The sequence below is a fragment of the Oncorhynchus clarkii genome, unplaced genomic scaffold (assembly GCF_045791955.1).
Source record: "Oncorhynchus clarkii lewisi isolate Uvic-CL-2024 unplaced genomic scaffold, UVic_Ocla_1.0 unplaced_contig_2829_pilon_pilon, whole genome shotgun sequence".
NCBI classification, from domain to species: domain Eukaryota; kingdom Metazoa; phylum Chordata; class Actinopteri; order Salmoniformes; family Salmonidae; genus Oncorhynchus; species Oncorhynchus clarkii.
Window position 1 is genome coordinate 22,555 of NW_027258990.1, and position 20,118 is coordinate 42,672.

At 45.7% G+C, this 20,118-nt stretch overlaps 1 protein-coding gene across 7 annotated transcripts in view; it reads left to right on the forward strand.

Annotated features, from left to right (window-relative positions):
• Positions 1–12,174, forward strand: part of LOC139399398 (focal adhesion kinase 1-like) — a gene marked incomplete at both ends in the record, with an annotated part of 30,552 nt that extends 18,378 nt beyond the window's left edge. For 6 of the 7 annotated variants that reach the window (XM_071144800.1, XM_071144802.1, XM_071144806.1 and 3 more), the window contains 6 exon segments: positions 6,517–6,603; positions 7,480–7,617; positions 7,931–8,062; positions 10,910–10,972; positions 11,746–11,791; positions 12,071–12,174. In XM_071144800.1, coding sequence (XP_071000901.1) covers positions 6,517–6,603; positions 7,480–7,617; positions 7,931–8,062; positions 10,910–10,972; positions 11,746–11,791; positions 12,071–12,174 — 570 coding nt within the window. 7 annotated transcript variants of the gene reach the window in all.
• Positions 12,175–20,118: the final 7,944 nt, after the last annotated feature.

A 20,118-nucleotide genomic window follows, 5' to 3' on the forward strand; every position in this document is an offset into this window, starting at 1 on the left:
AAGTAAGAGACCTCTCTAACCCTAACCCCCCCCCCCAAAGTAAGAGACCTCTCTAACCCTACCCCCACTAAAGTAAGAGACCTCTCTAACCCTAACCCCCCCTAAAGTAAGAGACCTCTCTAACCCTGCCTCCCCTAAAGTAAGAGACCCCTCTAGCCCTAACCCCCCCTAAAGTAAGAGACCTCTCCAACCCTTACCTCCCCTAAAGTAAGAGACCTCTCTAACCCTACCTCCCCTAAAGTAAGAGACCTCTCTAACCCTTACCTCCCCTAAAGTAAGAAACCTCTCTAACCCTTACCTCCCCTAAAGTAAGAGACCTCTCTAACCCTAACCCCCCCTAAAGTCAGAGACCTCTCCAACCCTTACCTCCCCTAAAGTAAGAGACCTCTCTAACCCTACCTCCCCTAAAGTAAGAGACCTCTCTAACCCTACCTCCCCTAAAGTAAGGGACCTCTCTAACCCTTACCTCCCCTAAAGTAAGAGACCTCTCTAACCCTAACCCCCCCTAAAGTAAGAGACCTCTCTAACCCTACCTCCCGTAAAGTAAGAGACCTCTCTAACCCTACCTCCCCTAAAGTAAGAGACCACTCTAACTCTAACCCCCCCTAAAGTAAGAGACCACTCCAACCCTTACCTCCCCTAAAGTAAGAGACCTCTCTAACCCTACATCCCCTAAAGTAAGAGACCTCTCTAACCCTAACCCCCCCTAAAGTAAGAGACCTCTCTAACCCTACCTCCCCTAAAGTAAGAGACCTCCCTAACCCTACCTCCCCTATAGTAAGATACCTCTCTAACCCTAACCCCCCCTAAAGTAAGAGACCTCTCCAACCCTTACCTCCCCTAAAGTAAGAGACCTCTCTAACCCTACCCCCCACCCCCAAGTAAGAGACCTCTCTAACCCTTACCTCCCCTAAGATAAGAGACCTCTCTAACCCTACCTCCCCTAAAGTAAGAGACCTCTCTAACCCTACCCCCCCCCCCCAAAGTAAGAGACCTCTCTAACCCTAACCTCCCCTAAAGTAAGAAACCTCTCTAACCCTGCCTCCCCTAAAGTAAGAGACCTCTCTAACCCTTACCTCCCCTAAAGTAAGAGACCACTCTAACCCTTACCTCCTCTAAAGTAAGAGACTACTCTAATCCTTACCTCCCCTAAAGTAAGAAACCTCTCTAACCCTGCCTCCCCTAAAGTAGGAGAACTCTCTAACCCTACCTCCCCTAAAGTAAGAGACCTCTCTAACCCATACCTCCCCTAAAGTAAGAGATCTCTCTAACCCTACCTCCCCTAAAGTAAGAGACCTCTCTAACCCTTACCCCCCTTAAAGTAAGATATTTCTCTAACCCTTACCTCCCCTAAAGTAAGAGACCTCTCTAACCCTACCTCCTCTAAAGTAAGAGACCTCTCTAACCCTAACCCCCCCTAAAGTAAGAGACCTCTCCAACCCTTACCTCGCCTAAAGTAAGAGACCTCTCTAACCCTACCTCCCCTAAAGTAAGAGACCTCTCTAACCCTACCTCCCCTAAAGTAAGAGACCTCTCTAACCCTTACCTCCCCTAAAGTAAGAGACCTCTCTAACCCTACCTCCCCTAAAGTAAGAGACCTCTCTAACCCTAACCTCCCCTAAAGTAAGAGACCTCTCTAACCCTACCTCCCCTAAAGTAAGAGATCTCTCTAACCCTACCTCCCCTAAAGTAAGAGACCTCTCTAACCCTAACCCCCCCTAAAGTAAGAGACCTCTCCAACCCTTACCTCCCCTAAAGTAAGAGACCTCTCTAACCCTACCTCCCCTAAAGTAAGAGACCTCTCTAACCCTACCTCCCCTAAAGTAAGGGACCTCTCTAACCCTTACCTCCCCTAAAGTAAGAGACCTCTCTAACCCTGCCTCCCCTAAAGTAAGAGACCTCTCTAACCCTACCTTCCCTAAAGTAAGAGACCTCTCTAACCCTTACCCCCTCTAAAGTAAGAGACCTCTCTAACCCTTACCTCCCCTAAAGTAAGAGACCTCTCTAACCCTACCTCCCCTAAAGTAAGAGACCTCTCTAACCCTACCCCCCCCCCAAAGTAAGAGACCTCTCTAACCCTAACCTCCCCTAAAGTAAGAAACCTCTCTAACCCTGCCTCCCCTAAAGTAAGAGACCTCTCTAACCCTTACCCCCCTTAAAGTAAGAGAGTTCTCTAACCCTTACCTCCCCTAAAGTAAGAGACCTCTCTAACCCTACCTCCTCTAAAGTAAGAGACCTCTCTAACCCTAACCCCCCCTAAAGTAAGAGACCTCTCCAACCCTTACCTCCCCTAAAGTAAGGGACCTCTCTAACCCTTACCTCCCCTAAAGTAAGAGACCTCTCTAACCCTGCCTCCCCTAAAGTAAGAGACCTCTCTAACCCTACCTTCCCTAAAGTAAGAGACCTCTCTAACCCTTACCCCCTCTAAAGTAAGAGACCTCTCTAACCCTTACCTCCCCTAAAGTAAGAGACCTCTCTAACCCTACCTCCCCTAAAGTAAGAGACCTCTCTAACCCTACCCCCCCCCCAAAGTAAGAGACCTCTCTAACCCTAACCTCCCCTAAAGTAAGAAACCTCTCTAACCCTGCCTCCCCTAAAGTAAGAGACCTCTCTAACCCTTACCCCCCTTAAAGTAAGAGATTTCTCTAACCCTTACCTCCCCTAAAGTAAGAGACCTCTCTAACCCTACCTCCTCTAAAGTAAGAGACCTCTCTAACCCTAACCCCCCCTAAAGTAAGAGACCTCTCCAACCCTTACCTCCCCTAAAGTAAGAGACCTCTCTAACCCTACCTCCCCTAAAGTAAGAGACCTCTCTAACCCTACCTCCCCTAAAGTAAGAGACCTCTCTAACCCTTACCTCCCCTAAAGTAAGAGACCTCTCTAACCCTACCTCCCCTAAAGTAAGAGACCTCTCTAACCCTAACCCCCCCTAAAGTAAGAGACCTCTCTAACCCTAACCCCCCCTAAAGTAAGAGACCTCTCTAACCCTACCTCCCCTAAAGTAAGAGACCTCTCTAACCCTACCTCCCCTAAAGTAAGAGACCTCTCTAACCCTAACCCCCCCTAAAGTAAGAGACCTCTCCAACCCTTACCTCCCCTAAAGTAAGAGACCTCTCTAACCCTACCTCCCCTAAAGTAAGAGACCTCTCTAACCCTAACCCCCCCTAAAGTAAGAGACCTCTCCAACCCTTACCTCCCCTAAAGTAAGAGACCTCTCTAACCCTACCTCCCCTAAAGTAAGAGACCTCTCTAACCCTACCTCCCCTAAAGTAAGGGACCTCTCTAACCCTTACCTCCCCTAAAGTAAGAGACCTCTCTAACCCTACCTCCCCTAAAGTAAGAGACCTCTCTAACCCTACCTCCCCTAAAGTAAGAGACCTCTCTAACCCTACCCCCCCCCCCCCCCAAAGTAAGAGACCTCTCTAACCCTAACCTCCCCTAAAGTAAGAAACCTCTCTAACCCTGCCTCCCCTAAAGTAAGAGACCTCTCTAACCCTTACCCCCCTTAAAGTAAGAGATTTCTCTAACCCTTACCTCCCCTAAAGTAAGAGACCTCTCTAACCCTACCTCCTCTAAAGTAAGAGACCTCTCTAACCCTAACCCCCCCTAAAGTAAGAGACCTCTCCAACCCTTACCTCCCCTAAAGTAAGAGACCTCTCTAACCCTAACCCCCCCTAAAGTAAGAGACCTCTCTAACCCTAACCCCCCCTAAAGTAAGAGACCTCTCCAACCCTTACCTCCCCTAAAGTAAGAGACCTCTCTAACCCTACCTCCCCTAAAGTAAGAGACCTCTCTAACCCTACCTCCCCTAAAGTAAGCGGCAGGGTAGCCTAGTGGTTAGAGCGTTGGACTAGTAACCGGAAGGTTGCGAGTTCAAACCCCCGAGCTGACAAGGTACAAATCTGTCGTTCTGCCCCTGAACAGGCAGTTAACCCACTGTTCCCAGGCCGTCATTGAAAATAAGAATTTGTTCTTAACTGACTTGCCTGGCTAAATAAAGGTAAAATAAAAAAAATAAAAAAAGGGACCTCTCTAACCCTTACCTCCCCTAAAGTAAGAGACCTCTCTAACCCTACCTCCCCTAAAGTAAGAGACCTCTCTAACCCTACCTCCCCTAAAGTAAGAGACCTCTCTAACCCTTACCCCCCCCCCTAAAGTAAGAGACCTCTCTAACCCTAACCCCCCCTAAAGTAAGAGACCTCTCTAATCCTACCCTCCCTAAAGTAAGAGACCTCTCTAACCCTACCTCCCCTAAAGTAAGAGACCTCTCTAACCCTAACCTCCCCTAAAGTAAGAGACCACTCTAACCCTTACCTCCCCTAAAGTAAGAGACCTCTCTAACCCTTACCTCCCCTGAAGTAAGAGACCTCTCTAACCCTGCCTCCCCTAAAGTAAGAGACCTCTCTAACCCTACCTTCCCTAAAGTAAGAGACCTCTCTAACCCTTACCCCCTCTAAAGTAAGAGACCTCTCTAACCCTTACCTCCCCTAAAGTAAGAGACCTCTCTAACCCTACCTCCCCTAAAGTAAGAGACCTCTCTAACCCTACCCCCCCCCCCCCCAAAGTAAGAGACCTCTCTAACCCTAACCTCCCCTAAAGTAAGAAACCTCTCTAACCCTGCCTCCCCTAAAGTAAGAGACCTCTCTAACCCTTACCTCCCCTAAAGTAAGAGACCACTCTAACCCTTACCTCCCCTAAAGTAAGAGACCACTCTAACCCTTACCTCCCCTAAAGTAAGAAACCTCTCTAACCCTTTCTCCCCTAAAGTAAGAGACCTCTCTAACCCTTACCTCCCCTAAAGTAAGAGACCTCTCTAACCCTTACCTCCCCTAAAGTAAGAGATCTCTCTAACCCTACCTCCCCTAAAGTAAGAGACCTCTCTAACCCTTACCCCCCTTAAAGTAAGAGATTTCTCTAACCCTTACCTCCCCTAAAGTAAGAGACCTCTCTAACCCTACCTCCCCTAAAGTAAGAGACCTCTCTAACCCTACCTCCCCTAAAGTAAGAGACCTCTCTAACCCTTACCTCCCCTAAAGTAAGAGACCTCTCTAACCCTACCTCCCCTAAAGTAAGAGACCTCTCTAACCCTAACCCCCCCTAAAGTAAGAGACCTCTCTAACCCTAACCCCCCCCCTAAAGTAAGATACCTCTCTAACCCTACCTCCCCTAAATTAAGAGACCTCTCTAACCCTACCCTAAAGTAAGAGACCTCTCTAACCCTAACCCCCCCCTAAAGTAAGAGACCTCTCCAACCCTTACCTCCCCTAAAGTAAGAGACCTCTCTAACCCTACCTCCCCTAAAGTAAGAGACCTCTCTAACCCTAACCCCCCCTAAAGTAAGAGACCTCTCCAACCCTTACCTCCCCTAAAGTAAGAGACCTCTCTAACCCTTACCTCCCCTAAAGTAAGAGATCTCTCTAACCCTACCTCCCCTAAAGTAAGAGACCTCTCTAACCCTTACCCCCTTAAAGTAAGAGATTTCTCTAACCCTTACCTCCCCTAAAGTAAGAGACCTCTCTAACCCTACCTCCTCTAAAGTAAGAGACCTCTCTAACCCTAACCCCCCCTAAAGTAAGAGACCTCTCCAACCCTTACCTCCCCTAAAGTAAGAGACCTCTCTAACCCTACCTCCCCTAAAGTAAGAGACCTCTCTAACCCTTACCTCCCCTAAAGTAAGAGACCTCTCTAACCCTAACCCCCCCTAAAGTAAGAGACCTCTCCAACCCTTACCTCCCCTAAAGTAAGAGACCTCTCTAACCCTACCTCCCCTAAAGTAAGAGACCTCTCTAACCCTACCTCCCCTAAAGTAAGGGACCTCTCTAACCCTTAACTCCCCTAAAGTAAGAGACCTCTCTAACCCTACCTCCCCTAAAGTAAGAGACCTCTCTAACCCTACCTCCCCTAAAGTAAGAGACCTCTCTAACCCTTACCCCCCCTAAAGTAAGAGACCTCTCTAACCCTAACCCCCCCTAAAGTAAGAGACCTCTCTAACCCTACCTCCCCTAAAGTAAGAGACCTCTCTAACCCTACCTCCCCTAAAGTAAGAGACCTCTCTAACCCTAACCCCCCCTAAAGTAAGAGACCTCTCCAACCCTTACCTCCCCTAAAGTAAGAGACCTCTCTAACCCTACCTCCCCTAAAGTAAGAGACCTCTCTAACCCTACCTCCTCTAAAGTAAGAGACCTCTCTAACCCTACCTCCCCTAAAGTAAGAGACCTCTCTAACCCTACCTCCTCTAAAGTAAGAGACCTCTCTAACCCTACCTCCCCTAAAGTAAGAGACCTCTCTAACCCTACCTCCCCTAAAGTAAGAGACCTCTCTAACCCTACCCCTGCCATTAGGGGTATAATTTGACATTTCTGAGATGTTTACCATTGATATCTTTAGGCACATATAGACTAAATTACTCTCATTTGAAGAACTAGTGCTCCATGTCTGATAGATGGGGATCACACACTGCAGGAGGTCTCAATGTCCAATGTGTTCTGTGTGATCTCTGTCCCCCTCCCTGTGCAGCCTAGCAGACCTGGTTACCCCAGCCCTCGGTCTAGTGAAGGATTCTACCCCAGCCCTCAGCACGCTGGGCAGCTCAACCATTACCAGGTACTGTATTGTACTACTGCTCTAGACTACTGTACTATACTAACACTTTTACCACAGTTACTGTGTATTGCCCATAGAATTAGAATGGGGACGCCTAGTTTCCAAGTCTGTTCTATTCATTGTATTTCTATGGTAATACCATTATCATTAGGTCTCTGAACCATCCCATTTGTATTGATAATCAGGTACTGGCAATACTGGTTTAGTAAATGTGGTTTGTTTCTTACTTGCCAGTGGATTGATGTGTAAAGACAGAGAAAGTGCTCAACTCTATGCTTTTAGGTGAAAGGGTGCTTGAAGCCAAAAGTGAATTGATGGAGATGTGCCCGGCTTCCCCCTTTCTGAATGCAATAATATCTTCCCAAACTAAGTTATTTTGCAGCACTTCAGCTGCCCATAAAACATAGCTGACAGCAGGCATTTCCTGTAGCGCTTTTTCAAACTGCTGGCATTGTTGACTTAAGGCAGATTCCATCTGCTGAAAAATCAACTCTCTCAATTTCTGTTGTTATGGCTTCAAGGTCAACTCATTCTCTCCACTCTGTATTGCCTTAAAAGGCGTTTTGAGTACCAGTTGATATATTTATCTTTATGATCAGGTCAGTTATTATTAAGATGTTTATCAGCCAGTGCTAATGGTGACATGTCACATTCAGGCTCATTCTTTTAGTCCCAGCGGTCTTTATGTCTGGGGGTCAATAATGATTTATTGCATTATACTGCCAGCGAAGTGTTTCCCTGTACCCTGAAAGGCTAACTGGGGCACAATGCTATATGATGAACAGCCTTGCCTCACAGACAAGGCTTTGGTATCATCACACTCCTCTCTCCAAACAAAATGGGCTTTTCACCTGTTGTCTGTCCTACCATATCCAGGTTGGGTACCCTGGCCCCCACGGCATGCCCGCTATGCCCAGTGGCGGTTACCCTCCCCAGGCCGGTGTCCTGGACCCCCATGAGACCTGGAACCACCACCGGCCAGGGGATGTCCCCATGTGGTCCCCCAACATGGAGGTGAGAGAGAGAGCTCCACATAAATATACATGTAGACTCTTTTTACTATGTGCTTCTGCCAGTTGTATAATGTAATCTCTGAATTTCATTAGCAATTGTCTGAGGTTGGTACATCTGTAGCAATCACAGACGAGGCTAAATAGTAATGCAATATCCTCTCTGTCCCTCTCTTTCTCTCTCTCTCTCTCTCACTCTCTCTCTCTCTCTCTCTCTCTCTCTCTCTCTCTCTCTCTCTCTCTCTCTCTCTCCCTCCCTCCCTCTCTCCCCCTCCCTCCCTCCCTCTCTCCCTCCCTCCCTCCCTCCTCTCTCTCAGGATGGAGGTGTGTTGGACTTGCGTGGTTTGGGCCAGGTGCTGCCCCCCCACCTGATGGAGGAGAGGCTGATGATGCAGCAGCAGCAGATGGAGGAGGACCAGCGCTGGTTGGAGCAGGAGGAGTGCTTCCTGGTAACAGACCATTATTCACCCACTACTCTCACACACACACCATCCTGAGAGAGAGAAGGGAGAGAGAGAGAGCAAGAGCGAGAGAGAGGGAGGAGGAGGGAGAGAGCAAAGGAAGGAAGGAAGGAAGGAAGGAAGGAAGGAAGGAAGGAAGGAAGGAAGGAAGGAAGGAAGGAAGGAAGGAGGGAGAGAGAGAGAGACAGACACTGGTTGGAGCTGGAAGGTAGCTTCATGGTAACAGACCCTTCTTCAACCAGTACCATCTTCTGTCTGTCACTATCATGTTAAGGAACCAGCGAATATACTGTCAACCACACCTTTGTTTGTTTGGTAGAGTTTTTACATTAGAAACAGCACCATTCATCCTCTAAACCTCACTAACTCCTAAATAGCAAGCATATGCTCTCTACATCATTCTACCACCATTTTCCATCACTTGATCCTTGTGACCAGGATACATACTCTCTCTACCTAAGATATAATGTCAAGACTAAATGACTGTAAAGTCATTGCTCTAGTTATCAATTCATTAAACTGTTATCCAGTCAGTCTGCCCCAAAAGCATCATATCTGTATTCAGTCTGCCACTGACTTCCTCTTCTTGAACTGCACTGTTGGTTAAGGGCTTGTAAGTAATACAACAAGTGTAGACTTTACAGTGAAATGTCACTGTAAAGTCTACACTTGTTGTATTCAGCGCATATGACAAATAAAGTTTGATTTGATTTGACTGTTTAGTAGAGTAAACATCTGGATTTGATTACAGTGTCACACTGGTTGGTGTTAACCATTTCAACCTTCAGCCCTTCATCCCCCTCATCAGTTAATTTACGTTTCCACGACCTGAGGAGATTCAGATCATTGTTGTTTTCATTCAGTGAAATAAGGCAGGAAGACATACCTGTGACCACAGACTCACCTCCTGAGGGAAATGCATGGATCAGCCAGCAGCATTCTAGAACACTCTCTCCCTCTCCCCTCTCTCTCCCTCTCTCTGTCTCTGTCTCTCTTCCTCTCCCTCTCTCTCTCTCTCTTTCTCTGTCCCTGTCTCTCTCTCCCTCTCTCTTTCTCTCTCTCCCCTCTCTCTATCCCTCTCCCTCTATCTCTCTCTCTCTCTCTCTCTCTCTCTCTCTCTCTCTCTCTCTCTCTATCTCTCTCTCTCCCTGTCTCTATCTCTCTTCCTCTCTCTCTCTCCCTCTCCCTCTCTCTCTCTCTCTCCCTCTCTCTGTCTCTCTCTCTCTCTCTCTCTCTCTCTCTCTGTGTGTGTGTAAAGCTAGACTGACTAGAGGAACTATGTGCTGGTTAACGATGACAGCATTGCTGACCTACCTGCTGCTTACTTCATATTTCATATATTTTTACTCTTCAATCATATGATCCATGTCTACATTGTTTGAGAAATACATTTTTAAAAAGCCAGTCGTAGAAAACATATGTTGATATAGGATCAAATTTGTGGGCCTTGGAAATGTTTGTGTTGTTGTCACATCTAACAAGACAATTGCAGAGGACTTGAAATAGTTTTAAAGGGTAACGGTAATGGTATTTGAGCAGCCAGCCACAGTGATGAGAGACAGTCCCTCCACACCCTTTGATGATCCCTCTCAGAAGGCTTTCCTGTGGAAAATCTGGCGGTCTGCATCTGTTTCTCCACAGCCCTGGCCAGCCAGATATTGTGGAAGATGGGTGGAAAGCTCAGACAGTGGTGGGTTCATGCTGTTTCTCAGTCATAAAGATCCTTTTGGCAGATCTGGCAAACGAACGGCACTGAGAGTCTTCCTTAGTATTTCCTTAGTGAAAGTTTAAAGGCTACACTGTCTATCTGTATGTATGAAGAGGGGGAAGAGAGGGAGGGAGGAGAGAAGGAGGAGAGAGGGAAGGAGGGAGGGGAGAGAGAGGGAGGAAGGGGAGAGAGAGAGAGAGGGAGGGAGGGAGGGAGGGAGGGAGGGAGGGGGGGGGGGGAGAGAGGGGGAGGAAGGGGAGAGAGAGAGGGAGGAAGGGGAGAGAGAGAGGGAGGGAGGAGAGGGAGATGGGAGAGAGGGGGAGGGAGAGAGAGAGGAGTCAGTGTGAGCCACAGAGCAAGAAGAGTCTGCTGTGGGATCAGTCTCTGCATGAATCTGTCAGGCACGTTTAAGCCTTCCTCCCCCAGCAGCAACAACAGAAAACTCTGGTTGTTTCTTGTCTCACTCTGCCGATGGGACCACCACTCTCCGCACAGCCACACTTCCACAGGCACCGCGCTCAGAGGATGCACCTTTTCAAGTACTGCTTTGGAAAACCGGTACAGATCATGGCTGGGAAGGGGTGGTGGTCATCTTGGTGGCTTTCTGTGTGGATACTTTTTACTACTGGTACTTGGCTACCTAGAAGGTTGTTTACACAAGATGCTGCTGAAACGCTGAGGATTTCTTCTATGCAAATAGTTTTGTCACTGGACTACAGTGTTTGTGTTTCTGGGTATCTGTGTGGTCTGTCAGGGTGGCATAAATCTTGTTTAGCTTGTAACTGGATGGATGATTGGTTGATTTGGTTTTGTTCGTTGGTAGCAGGCACTGATCTTTGAGGTAGTCAAAGAATAATGAGTGTAAGCACAGCAAGATAACAGCAGATCAGTTTCTTACGGAATTGTGAGTTCTATTCTCTCATGGAACAAAACATGAAAGAGAATTCAGCAGTAATTGCATCTTGTTATTTTGTAAGAAACAGAAACTCTAGTATTCTATTTCAAGACTACTGTAACGATGGTTTCACTGATAAATCTAGTTGTTTAAATCTTTGAGGTTGTGGTTCTAAAAGGTGGTCTGCTGTAGCAAGCTAGTTCTCTGACCCTCTGTTCTGTGTTCTCGTCAGAAGCCAGAATCCAGGAACTCGCGGGGCAGCATTGACCGGGAGGACTGCAGTCTCCAGGGGCCGGTGAGTTTCCCTTGGCCCACCTCTTGCTTGAGTTCATACCCCTAGAGGGATGGACCAGGACGCACCCTGTCACACACACTGTCGCACACACAAACACACAGGAAATATTGTTTTTCAATAAACCAATGTATTTATTACATTTCTCCATTTGAATTATAATAGGAAATAGATTTTATCTGAGTTTTATAGCGTAGACCTTAGTAGTGCACTGTATGTCGTGGCTTGTGGGACACAGTGATTATCTGAACCATCCCAGTCCCCCTAGGCTGAAGTGTATTGGGACTAGGGAGGTTGGGAACTAAACTGTTGCTACAGCCAGGCGTTTCTCATGCCATCCACACTCTCGCTCTGCTGCTGGATAATCTTTAAAAACAGGCGTCAGCTGTAGAGCCCCCACAAACCAACCAGACCCATTTACACAGTAATTACAGAAGTCTACTGGGCTGACTGGGACTCTTCTCTAAGAAGAGGAAGCATTGGAATGCGAGGAGGAGAAGAAAACACCAGAGTTTTTTCAAATAGAGCGAGAGAAGAAGAGGGTTTCGGGGAGGAGCTGGAGAAATGTAGCTGGGTGAAACATGACTGTACTTGGCTGTGTGCCTCGGAAGGTCTGAGATATGTAATGCTGCTACCCACAGAGTACCCACAATAACACACAGACTGGGCCATGGGAAGCCCTAATCCTGAGTGCTGTTGGAAAAGCACGTTCAGCCAGCCAGAAAAGTGCCAATGTGCCTTTCTAATCACTTGTTTGTGTTTCTATTTCCCCTCAGACGGGAAACCAACACATATACCAACCTGTGGGACTGGGGAAACCAGGTAGGATGATCATCAGCACAATCTGTCACTCCACAGGCTGGAATGTCAACATGTGTACTAAAAGTGACACTCCTCTGTCTCACACTCTTTCTCTCTCACACATATACTCTCCCTCTCCCTCTCACACATATACTCTCTCACTCTCTCTCACATATACTCTCTCTCACATATACTCTCTCACTCTCCCTCTCACACATATACTCTCCCTCTCACACATATACTCACTCACTCACATACATACAAAAATATTAACTATCTTCCCTCTCTCTTTCCTCTCAGAGCATGTGGCCCCTCCTAAGAAGCCTCCTCGTCCTGGAGCCCCCAGCCACCTGGGCAGTCTGGCCAGCCTCAACCCTGTAGACAGCTACAACGAGGGGGTCAAGGTACAGCAACACTCACACCACCAAGACAACACTGTCTTAATGTCTTACTCCAGGGTCACCATCATAGCAACACATCACCAACACAACACTGTCTCAATGTCTTACTCCAGGGTCACCATCATAGCAACGCATCACCAACACAACGCTGTCTTAATGTCTTACTCCAGGGTCACCATCATAGCAACACATCACCAACACAACACTGTCTTAATGTCTTATTCCAGGGTCACCATCATAGCAACACATCACCAACACAACACTGTCTTAATGTCTTATTCCAGGGTCACCGTTACAGCAACAAGACAACACTGTCTCAATGTCTTACTCCAGGGTCACCATCATAGCAACACATCACCAACACAACACTGTCTTAATGTCTTATTCCAGGGTCACCGTTACAGCAACAAGACAACACTGTCTCAATGTCTTATTCCAGGGTCACCGTTACAGCAACAACACAACACTATCTTAATGTCTTATTCCAGGGTCACCATCATAGCAACACATCACCAACACAACACTGTCTTAATGTCTTATTCCAGGGTCACCATCATAGCAACACATCACCAACACAACACTGTCTTAATGTCTTACTCCAGGGTCACCATCATAGCAACGCATCACCAACACAACACTGTCTTAATGTCTTACTCCAGGGTCACCATCATAGCAACGCATCACCAACACAACACTGTCTTAATGTCTTATTCCAGGGTCACCATCATAGCAACACATCACCAACACAACACTGTCTTAATGTCTTATTCCAGGGTCACCGTTACAGCAACAAGACAACACTGTCTTAATGTCTTATTCCAGGGTCACCATCATAGCAACACATCACCAACACAACACTGTCTTAATGTCTTACTCCAGGGTCGCCATCATAGCAACACATCACCAACACAACACTGTTTTAATGTCTTACTCCAGGGTCACCATCATAGCAACACATCACCAACACAACACTGTCTTAATGTCTTATTCCAGGGTCACCATCATAGCAACACATCACCAAGACAACGCTGTCTTAATGTCTTATTCCAGGGTCACCATCATAGCAACGCATCACCAACACAACACTGTCCTAATGTCTTATTCCAGGGTCATCATCATAGCAACGCATCACCAACACAACACTGTCTTAATGTCTTATTCCAGGGTCACCATCATAGCAACATATCACCAACACAACACTGTCTTAATGTCTTATTCCAGGGTCACCATCATAGCAACACATCACCAACACAACACTGTCTTAATGTCTTATTCCAGGGTCACCATCATAGCAACACATCACCAACACAACACTGTCTTAATGTCTTACTCCAGGGTCACCATCATAGCAACACATCACCAACACAACACTGTCTTAATGTCTTATTCCAGGGTCACCATCATAGCAACACATCACCAAGACAACCCTGTCTTAATGTCTTATTCCAGGGTCACCGTTACAGCAACAAGACAACACTGTCTCAATGTCTTACTCCAGGGTCACCATCATAGCAACACATCACCAACACAAAACTGTCTTAATGTCTTATTCCAGGGTCACCATCATAGCAACACATCACCAACACAACACTCTTAATGTCTTATTCCAGGGTTACCATCATAGCAACACATCACCAACACAACACTGTCTTAATGTCTTATTCCAGGGTCACCATCATAGCAACACATCACCAACACAACACTGTCTTAATGTCTTATTCCAGGGTCACCATCATAGCAACACATCACCAACACAACACTGTCTCAATGTCTTATTCCAGGGTCACCATCATAGCAACGCATCACCAACACAACACTGTCTTAATGTCTTATTCCAGGGTCACCATCATAGCAACACATCACCAACACAACACTGTCTTAATGTCTTACTCCAGGGTCACCATCATAGCAACACATCACCAAGACAACACTGTCTCAATGTCTTATTCCAGGGTCACCATCATAGCAACGCATCACCAATACAACACTGTCTTAATGTCTTATTCCAGGGTCACCATCATAGCAACGCATCACCAACACAACACTGTCTTAATGTCTTATTCCAGGGTCACCATCATAGCAACATATCACCAACACAACACTGCCTTAATGTCTTATTCCAGGGTCACCATCATAGCAACGCATCACCAACACAACACTGTCTTAATGTCTTATTCCAGGGTCACCATCATAGCAACATATCACCAACACAACACTGTCTTAATGTCTTATTCCAGGGTTACCATCATAGCAACGCATCACCAACACAACACTGTCTTAATGTCTTATTCCAGGGTCACCATCATAGCAACACATCACCAACACAACACTGTCTTAATGTCTTATTCCAGGGTCACCGTTACAGCAACAAGACAACACTGTCTCAATGTCTTATTCCAGGGTCACCATCATAGCAACACATCACCAACACAACACTGTCTTAATGTCTTACTCCAGGGTCACCATCATAGCAACATATCACCAACACAACACTGTCTTAATGTCTTACTCCAGGGTCACCATCATAGCAACATATCACCAATACAACACTGTCTTAATGTCTTATTCCAGGGTCACCATCATAGCAACTTATCACCAACACAACACTGTCTTAATGTCTTACTCCAGGGTCACCATCATAGCAACACATCACCAACACAACACTGTCTTAATGTCTTATTCCAGGGTCACCATCATAGCAACACATCACCAACACAACACTGTCTTAATGTCTTATTCCAGGGTCACCATCATAGAAACACATCACCAACACAACACTGTCTTAATGTCTTATTCCAGGGTCACCATCATAGCAACACATCACCAACACAACACTGTCTTAATGTCTTATTCCAGGGTCACCATCATAGCAACGCATCACCAACACAACACTGTCTTAATGTCTTACTCCAGGGTCACCATCATAGCAACACATCACCAACACAACACTGTCTTAATGTCTTACTCCAGGGTCACCATCATAGCAACACATCACCAACACAAAACTGTCTTAATGTCTTATTCCAGGGTCACCGTTACAGCAACAAGACAACACTGTCTCAATGTCTTACTCCAGGGTCACCATCATAGCAACACATCACCAACACAACACTGTCTTAATGTCTTATTCCAGGGTCACCGTTACAGCAACAAGACAACATTGTCTCAATGTCTTATTCCAGGGTCACCGTTACAGCAACAACACAACACTATCTTAATGTCTTATTCCAGGGTCACCATCATAGCAACACATCACCAACACAACACTGTCTTAATGTCTTATTCCAGGGTCACCATCATAGCAACGCATTACCAACACAACACTGTCTTAATGTCTTATTCCAGGGTCACCATCATAGCAACACATCACCAACACAACACTGTCTTAATGTCTTATTCCAGGGTCACCATCATAGCAACGCATCACCAACACAACACTGTCTTAATGTCTTACTCCAGGGTCACCATCATAGCAACACATCACCAACACAACACTGTCTTAATGTCTTATTCCAGGGTCACCATCATAGCAACACATCACCAACACAACACTGTCTTAATGTCTTATTCCAGGGTCACCATCATAGCAACACATCACCAACACAACACTGTCTTAATGTCTTATTCCAGGGTCACCATCATAGCAACACATCACCAAGACAACACTGTCTCAATGTCTTATTCCAGGGTCACCGTTACAGCAACAAGACAACACTGTCTTAATGTCTTATTCCAGGGTCACCATCATAGCAACACATCACCAACACAACACTGTCTTAATGTCTTACTCCAGGGTCGCCATCATAGCAACACATCACCAACACAACACTGTTTTAATGTCTTACTCCAGGGTCACCATCATAGCAACACATCACCAACACAACACTGTCTTAATGTCTTATTCCAGGGTCACCATCATAGCAACACATCACCAAGACAACGCTGTCTTAATGTCTTATTCCAGGGTCACCATCATAGCAACGCATCACCAACACAACACTGTCTTAATGTCTTATTCCAGGGTCACCATCATAGCAACGCATCACCAACACAACACTGTCTTAATGTCTTATTCCAGGGTCACCATCATAGCAACATATCACCAACACAACACTGTCTTAATGTCTTATTCCAGGGTCACCATCATAGCAACACATCACCAACACAACACTGTCTTAATGTCTTATTCCAGGGTCACCATCATAGCAACACATCACCAACACAACACTGTCTTAATGTCTTACTCCAGGGTCACCATCATAGCAACACATCACCAACACAACACTGTCTTAATGTCTTATTCCAGGGTCACCATCATAGCAACACATCACCAAGACAACACTGTCTTAATGTCTTATTCCAGGGTCACCGTTACAGCAACAAGACAACACTGTCTCAATGTCTTACTCCAGGGTCACCATCATAGCAACACATCACCAACACAACACTGTCTTAATGTCTTATTCCAGGGTCACCATCATAGCAACACATCACCAACACAACACTCTTAATGTCTTATTCCAGGGTTACCATCATAGCAACACATCACCAACACAACACTGCCTTAATGTCTTATTCCAGGGTCACCATCATAGCAACACATCACCAACACAACACTGTCTTAATGTCTTAGTCCAGGGTCACCATCATAGCAACACATCACCAAGACAACACTGTCTCAATGTCTTATTCCAGGGTCACCATCATAGCAACACATCACCAACACAACACTGTCTTAATGTCTTATTCCAGGGTCACCATCATAGCAACACATCACCAAAACAAAACTGTCTCAATGTCTTATTCCAGGGTCACCATCATAGCAACGCATCACCAGCACAACACTGTCTTAATGTCTTATTCCAGGGTCACCATCATAGCAACACATCACCAACACAACACTGTCTTAATGTCTTACTCCAGGGTCACCATCATAGCAACATATCACCAATACAACACTGTCTTAATGTCTTACTCCAGGGTCACCATCATAGCAACACATCACCAACACAACACTGTCTTAATGTCTTATTCCAGGGTCACCATCATAGCAACACATCACCAACACAACACTGTCTTAATGTCTTATTCCAGGGTCACCATCATAGCAACACATCACCAACACAACACTGTCTTAATGTCTTATTCCAGGGTCACCATCATAGCAACGCATCACCAACACAACACTGTCTTAATGTCTTACTCCAGGGTCACCATCATAGCAACACATCACCAACACAACACTGTCTTAATGTCTTACTCCAGGGTCACCATCATAGCAACACATCACCAACACAAAACTGTCTTAATGTCTTATTCCAGGGTCACCGTTACAGCAACAAGACAACACTGTCTCAATGTCTTACTCCAGGGTCACCATCATAGCAACACATCACCAACACAACACTGTCTTAATGTCTTATTCCAGGGTCACCGTTACAGCAACAAGACAACATTGTCTCAATGTCTTATTCCAGGGTCACCGTTACAGCAACAACACAACACTATCTTAATGTCTTATTCCAGGGTCACCATCATAGCAACACATCACCAACACAACACTGTCTTAATGTCTTATTCCAGGGTCACCATCATAGCAACACATCACCAACACAACACTGTCTTAATGTCTTACTCCAGGGTCACCATCATAGCAACGCATCACCAACACAACACTGTCTTAATGTCTTATTCCAGGGTCACCATCATAGCAACACATCACCAACACAACACTGTCTTAATGTCTTACTCCAGGGTCACCATCATAGCAACGCATCACCAACACAACACTGTCTTAATGTCTTATTCCAGGGTCACCATCATAGCAACACATCACCAACACAACACTGTCTTAATGTCTTATTCCAGGGTCACCATCATAGCAACGCATCACCAACACAACACTGTCTTAATGTCTTACTCCAGGGTCACCATCATAGCAACACATCACCAACACAACACTGTCTTAATGTCTTATTCCAGGGTCACCATCATAGCAACACATCACCAACACAACACTGTCTTAATGTCTTATTCCAGGGTCACCATCATAGCAACACATCACCAACACAACACTGTCTTAATGTCTTATTCCAGGGTCACCATCATAGCAACACATCACCAAGACAACACTGTCTCAATGTCTTATTCCAGGGTCACCGTTACAGCAACAAGACAACACTGTCTTAATGTCTTATTCCAGGGTCACCATCATAGCAACACATCACCAACACAACACTGTCTTAATGTCTTACTCCAGGGTCGCCATCATAGCAACACATCACCAACACAACACTGTTTTAATGTCTTACTCCAGGGTCACCATCATAGCAACACATCACCAACACAACACTGTCTTAATGTCTTATTCCAGGGTCACCATCATAGCAACACATCACCAAGACAACGCTGTCTTAATGTCTTATTCCAGGGTCACCATCATAGCAACGCATCACCAACACAACACTGTCTTAATGTCTTATTCCAGGGTCACCATCATAGCAACGCATCACCAACACAACACTGTCTTAATGTCTTATTCCAGGGTCACCATCATAGCAACATATCACCAACACAACACTGTCTTAATGTCTTATTCCAGGGTCACCATCATAGCAACACATCACCAACACAACACTGTCTTAATGTCTTATTCCAGGGTCACCATCATAGCAACACATCACCAACACAACACTGTCTTAATGTCTTACTCCAGGGTCACCATCATAGCAACACATCACCAACACAACACTGTCTTAATGTCTTATTCCAGGGTCACCATCATAGCAACACATCACCAAGACAACACTGTCTTAATGTCTTATTCCAGGGTCACCGTTACAGCAACAAGACAACACTGTCTCAATGTCTTACTCCAGGGTCACCATCATAGCAACACATCACCAACACAACACTGTCTTAATGTCTTATTCCAGGGTCACCATCATAGCAACACATCACCAACACAACACTCTTAATGTCTTATTCCAGGGTTACCATCATAGCAACACATCACCAACACAACACTGTCTTAATGTCTTATTCCAGGGTCACCATCATAGCAACACATCACCAACACAACACTGTCTTAATGTCTTATTCCAGGGTCACCATCATAGCAACACATCACCAAGACAACACTGTCTCAATGTCTTATTCCAGGGTCACCATCATAGCAACACATCACCAACACAACACTGTCTTAATGTCTTATTCCAGGGTCACCATCATAGCAACACATCACCAACACAACACTGTCTCAATGTCTTATTCCAGGGTCACCATCATAGCAACGCATCACCAACACAACACTGTCTTAATGTCTTATTCCAGGGTCACCATCATAGCAACACATCACCAACACAACACTGTCTTAATGTCTTACTCCAGGGTCACCATCATAGCAACACATCACCAAGACAACACTGTCTCAATGTCTTATTCCAGGGTCACCATCATAGCAACGCATCACCAACACAACACTGTCTTAATGTCTTATCCCAGGGTCACCATCATAGCAACGCATCACCAACACAACACTGTCTTAATGTCTTATTCCAGGGTCACCATCATAGCAACATATCACCAACACAACACTGTCTTAATGTCTTATTCCAGGGTCACCATCATAGCAACGCATCACCAACACAACACTGTCTTAATGTCTTATTCCAGGGTCACCATCATAGCAACATATCACCAACACAACACTGTCTTAATGTCTTATTCCAGGGTTACCATCATAGCAACGCATCACCAACACAACACTGTCTTAATGTCTTATTCCAGGGTCACCATCATAGCAACACATCACCAACACAACACTGTCTTAATGTCTTATTCCAGGGTCACCGTTACAGCAACAAGACAACACTGTCTCAATGTCTTATTCCAGGGTCACCATCATAGCAACACATCACCAACACAACACTGTCTTAATGTCTTACT